Consider the following 5,560-nt stretch of genomic DNA (forward strand, 5'->3'; position numbering starts at 1 on the left):
TTTATGGTTACTAAAAAATTGAAATAAAAACCAAAATCCATAAGCTTCAACAACAGAAATAGAAACATATTCCAACATGAAAGTGAAACCAGCTTTGATATCCGGACCCGAAGAAATGTGCAACGCCGCAACAAACTGCACAACAACTAATGTAACAACCCTACAATTCCAAATCTCAAACGCTCATTCTTACACAAAGCACTGTAAAAGCTAAAACAAAACAGTCTCAATGAAGGGTTTTCTTCCTCAATTCTTGTCACGTATTTATATATATATATATATATATATGTGTGTGTGTGTATATATACAAATATATGTATTTCTTGTTGGTTTTAAGTTCTTGTGGTTCACAGTGGGCAAAATGCACTATCTCTATGCTACTTTCTAGCATCGTGGTTGACTTGGCGGTGCCGAGACATATCCGGTTCAGTTTCAAAGCAACACAGACAATAAGTTGAACTGGGAAAAGTCAACGTCGACATCGCAGTCTGTCAAGCCTGATCGGCGGTCAAAGCGAGCGTTTCTAGAAGATTGAAATAACGGAACTGTGCATGGTTTGATTGATTGTGCTAAGGGTGAAGAAGTGAATGGTCGCAAGCACGGGCGGAGGGATTGATAATACAGAAGAAGAGCGCGGCACTCGGGGGGTTCCAACAATGAGTTGGCAGCTTTACTTCAAAGGCAAACAGGAGGAATTCGATGAGAATGAGGACCAGATAAAAGCAGGCTCATCGGTTCCGTCAATTGTAGAGGCGCCTGAATGTTTACTTATCCCTGAGCTAAGGCTAGACTGATCGCTATACATTACATCGCCGCAGGAACGGTAATAAATTTACAGATATGGGTAGGGAGGAAGTGAGGGAGGGAGGGGGGGACTTTGATTTGACGACAACCGGTAACAGGTCTCAGACAGACTCACTGAAAGACTCATGAGGGAGAACTTCATCGACATGTTGCGAGTATCGATCTCACAAGTTAATACCAGGACTTGGTGCACAGCCCAGTGTGTGTTCAGGGAGAGCCGCATGGGGTTGTTGTTGTTTCTAAGCTCTCATGGGACTCATATCCATGGGATAACTACCTAGAACTCTTAAGAAAGTGGCGAACTCTTGTAAATGTCCCAAAGCGTTCTGGGCGCGGACGTCGGCCATGGATGCCTCAAAATCGATGTAGAAGAGGTAGTCGAAGTACTTGGCGGAGCCGTTGTTGCTGTCGTCGACAACCCGCAGTGGTCTCTTCCGCTGAGGCCGGCTTTCGATTTTTGTGAGATTGATGTCCCGGAGGGCGAAAACTGAGAGTGCCTTGAAGAGGACGCCAGGTCCTTCCTCCAAGGTGAACACGATGCTGGTTTTGAATTTTCGGTCGGTTCTGGGCATGACGGGCTCCCTGGCAAGCATGAGAAACCGGGTAACGTTATCCAAATCGTCTTGGATCCCGTCCATCAAAATTTCGAGTCCGTAAATCTCCGCAGCGCGGGCGCTCGCAACAGCTCCCGTATCGCGGAGGTTGTGAGCGGCGATGAATTGTGCTGCCCCAGCTGTATCGTCTACCGCTTCGCGCGTGACGCCCAATTTGGTCAAAGTCTGCTCGCACTGCGCTAGAGCTTGAGGATGACTCACCACTCGCTGCAGTTCCTCCTTCTTCACACCCGGAATGCCCATGAGGCAGTGGTGAATGCCGAGCTGCACTTCGCCAACTATGTGCAAGCGATGACGGAGAAGAAGGTCGTAATTGCGATGGATGCTGCCTCCTAGGGAATTTTCTACCGGTAACACCGCTCTGTCCACCAACCAGAGCTCCACCGCCGAAAATGCTGCCTCAAACTGCTCGCATGGAACTGCTTCACAACGCGGGTACGCCTTTGCCGCTGCTGCTTCACTGTACGCCCCTGGAACCCCCTGATATGCAACTCGCAGATCGGCAGTTTCTCGCGGCGGTAGTACACCGATATCAGTTATAGACAATGGCTTCGGCAGGTGCAAACTCACCATCTGACTAGTCGACACTTCCAGAGTGGTTCCATTCGACGCCGCTTGCGTGTCCAAAACCTCCTGAAATTGCGTCAAGCCATGCTCTGGCTCAGACTTATCCTCCTTCCGACTCGCCCCATTTTGTGTCACCTTCTGCAGAAAAGCGTTCGATGCTGGCCATGAACTGGATGCAGCAGCTCTGCAGCTAAGGGCTTTCTTATTGTCGCTCGTCCTCTGCAACACTATCCGTGTGGCCGTTCCCAACCATCCAAGCGTCTTCTTTCCATTCGGCGCATTTCCGACTATGGGAAACGATTCAATCCTCAACAATTTATCGCCAGGGCATATCTTCAACGCCATGGTGCTTGATCTGCCGCTGTAGCCCAACAGTACCAGTGAGAAAAATCTTACAACTTACAAGCTGATTCAGGTTGCTAATCACCACGCTAATTACAAAGAGTGGTTCTTCCCACCCTACGGCCTTTCCCCTGGAGTACGTAGCACTGCACACGAAGGGCGCGACAAAGAAGATTTTACCAAACACACGCCAACAAAATTGTCAATCTATGAACTTCTCACACTCTGTAGCGCAGATTAACAAGCGGATTCCTAAATTCCACTGAGTTGCGCAAACACAGAATTCAGGTAGTTCCAAGGGGTTTCTTTAAAAAAACTACTGATGATCATTGCAGACCTTGAGTCCACTCACATCTAGCACTTCTTATGAACACTCCTGCTCACAACCTACACTAAGATTTGTCCGTGCCGAGGGTATCAGGCCCAAGGAAAAAAGTTTGTGTAGCAATCTACGCACTTATGCAAGGCATCACACAAATTCACAAACACAACAGAAAAACTAGTCGCATCTCTCTTGAACGAACATCAACTGGAGATGAAAGATCAAACTTCCGTGAACAAACTTGCCCTACGCTACACCCTGGCTGAGGCACTTTAGAAATCGGACGTCTCGGAGCCAAAGAGGCTCCCCCAGCAACACGGATAACGGCAACTAGGAATGAATTTCAAGGGAAGCGCTGTGGAGCTCTCCCAACTGCACATGAAACACAAGCGTCGAAGGGGGGCGAAAGCAGAAATGGTGCAGATCGAGGCCTCTCGGAGGCTGCGCTGTACAGATTTGAATAGGCCTTCGTCTCTAACCGCTTCGGTGAACCCCCCAGTCAACTTATCCACGCTACTTTTCGCCACCGCGGTGCTTTCTCGCAGGCTTCTCCCATCCCGGGCCCGCTACACTCCATCTCAACCATCGATTCCACTGCGACTTCGTTCCTCCGTTTTCCAGCTCACTCATTCTCATGCACCACATGAATGCGAAACCTCGGAGTTATGGAACAAAACCTCCGATCCGCGTGATTGCCAAGCCCCGGAGTGTGAAGAATATTCAAACCGCCGCACTTCCGAATTCACTGCACAAATGTGAAGCTCTTTAATTGAGAACCACAGTCATGATCTGTGGACTACGCAACTAGTATGAAGTTTTGTTTTTTTTTGTATAAAAACCCCCTCCGTTTTTTAAGGTCACATGCTGGCTGTGTGTGAAGGGACCAATCACGAAAATAGCACCCACTGTTGATCTCACCGTTGAAATTAGGGTTCCAGGTCCAGGAAAAAAGTATCATTGAATATGCACAAAGTCCACTAACTAGGCAATCCCACTTCCACTGTTCTCAAGAGTCCACTGGAATTGACCACAAGGGAAACTCATGAAGGAAAAGGAAAGGCAATAGCCATGAGTCACCCTCATTGACCTCTGGGAAGAAAACTAGCATTACTTCTGAAGCTTTTTGTTGACTCTGAGCTGTTCTTCCAGTCAAAGCTTCTACTCCCTCTTGTTTCCACCTGGCCAAAATTCTCTGTTGATGGCCTGCAAAGCTGTGCCCCAAAAGCTGCACAAAAGTGGGGTTTGATCCCCATCATGCACAGGAAACCAGAACTGTCCCACCTGGATGTTGCTCCCCCAAAACCTCAGTTGGGGTGGGGATGGGGCATGGGTGTGTGTGTGACAAGATCCCCCCCTTTATTTTCCTATGCACAATTGAGAGCTTGTTCTAGGACCTATTCTTTCACATTATGGGTCTCAACCCTGGGTGGGAATCATAGGGAAAGGGAGTCAATTTCAGTGCACAGAATTCAACTTGAGAGACTAAGGAGCATTAAACATGTGATCCCACCATTTATATGGAGATGATGAGGTCATGGCTTGTTGCATTCCTTGAGAATTGGTTGGCCAAGCCTTGGTATACCAATCACAGTTGAATTACATTCAGGATTGCAGCTCAACTTTTTGAAAGAAACCCTCACAATGTTTGGGCTTTTGAATATACCCTGCTGATGGAACAGAGGGAGAGTTATAAAAATGAAACCTAAAAGAAACTGTAAAAATGTAAATGAACAAAAATGAATCAATATATATATATATATATATATATATATGTTTTGAATACAAGAGAGGTAATATGATGTGAAAACTTAACTCTTAATATGGAACAGTTATATCTAAAAAGTTGTGAGTACTTTAGTCTATTGCAAAATACAATGTGTCATTCAAAATTACAGTTAGTGCATGTATGTACAACATGGAAATTCCTCAAAGAAATATATTGTAATAAGTTAACCATGTAGTGTATAAGTTGACCATGTAGTGCACATAAAGGAAACTCGCCTTATAAATTAGACATATGTCTTGCAAGTTGGACAAGTATTAGTGGTCTTATAGAATATTACCACATAGCTCCTAGTTAAATTCTATGTATAGAGGTAAGAATAAAGCCTTCTTCACTCTTATTAATACCTTTATTGTTCTTAATCTTGTTTCATGAGTCTCTAGTCTTCTTGTTTTTGGCAATGGTAATCGTATGTTTTTCTAGTAACAAAAGAACATACTTATCTTTTAATTTTTTATAATTTATGTCCTTGACAATTTGATAAGAGTGCTAATTTATTATTCTTCTTTTATTTTAAATTAAGTAAATTATTCCACTTCTTTTGTTAAGTTTTATAGGCTATGGACTATTCATCTTTAAATTAACATTTTTGTTTTCTAACATTGATCTTTTTGTTAAAATGAGTGGACTATGTTTCTTTGTAAAAACTATTATTTGATTTTAGAGGTTATATATTATTGTCCTTTAATTTGACTCTTGCATTTATTAAATTTTTTTATTATAGAGATGGAAGGAAATATTATGGATGTTATACTTAATAGAAGTGTGAATAGATTTACAACTATTGCAATTTTTTTCGAGCTTCCCAACATTCTTAGGATCAAAATTTCATATATTATCAATATCAACCATAGAGGTACTATTCCTATACTAATTAAAGAAATCAATAATGAAATTTAATATTTATGCTGATATGTGGTAACACAACTATATGATAAAAGATAAAAATATAGATTTTATTATAGAAGAACCTAAGAAAAAGATATAAAAGTAAAATATGGATAAATGATAAGAAGATAGTCTTAATGTTGCCTTTCTGTCACGGACATATGCATGTAAGCCAATAATTACATGTATAAATAGGTAGAAGTAAGTAAAAGTAAGTAAAAATAAATTAATTCTATAGTA

At 42.8% G+C, this 5,560-nt stretch overlaps 1 protein-coding gene across 1 annotated transcript; it reads right to left on the reverse strand.

Moving 5' to 3' along the window:
- Positions 1-648: 648 nt before the first annotated feature.
- On the reverse strand, positions 649-3,353 carry LOC112295651 (arogenate dehydratase/prephenate dehydratase 6, chloroplastic). The gene has a single exon (XM_024547498.3). It carries the CDS (start codon positions 2,328-2,330, stop codon positions 1,044-1,046), a length of 1,287 nt encoding a protein of 428 aa, XP_024403266.1. The 5' UTR covers positions 2,331-3,353; the 3' UTR covers positions 649-1,043.
- Between the last annotated feature and the right edge of the window lie 2,207 nt (positions 3,354-5,560).

The sequence above is a fragment of the Physcomitrium patens genome, chromosome 18, assembly GCF_059467195.1.
Source record: "Physcomitrium patens ecotype Gransden chromosome 18, ASM5946719v1, whole genome shotgun sequence".
Classification (NCBI taxonomy): Eukaryota; Viridiplantae; Streptophyta; class Bryopsida; order Funariales; family Funariaceae; genus Physcomitrium; species Physcomitrium patens.

Coding starts and splice junctions, on each gene's coding strand:
- LOC112295651 (XM_024547498.3), bottom strand. CDS start 2,330: ATGGCGTTGAAGATATGCCCTGGCGATAAATTGTTGAGGATTGAATCG.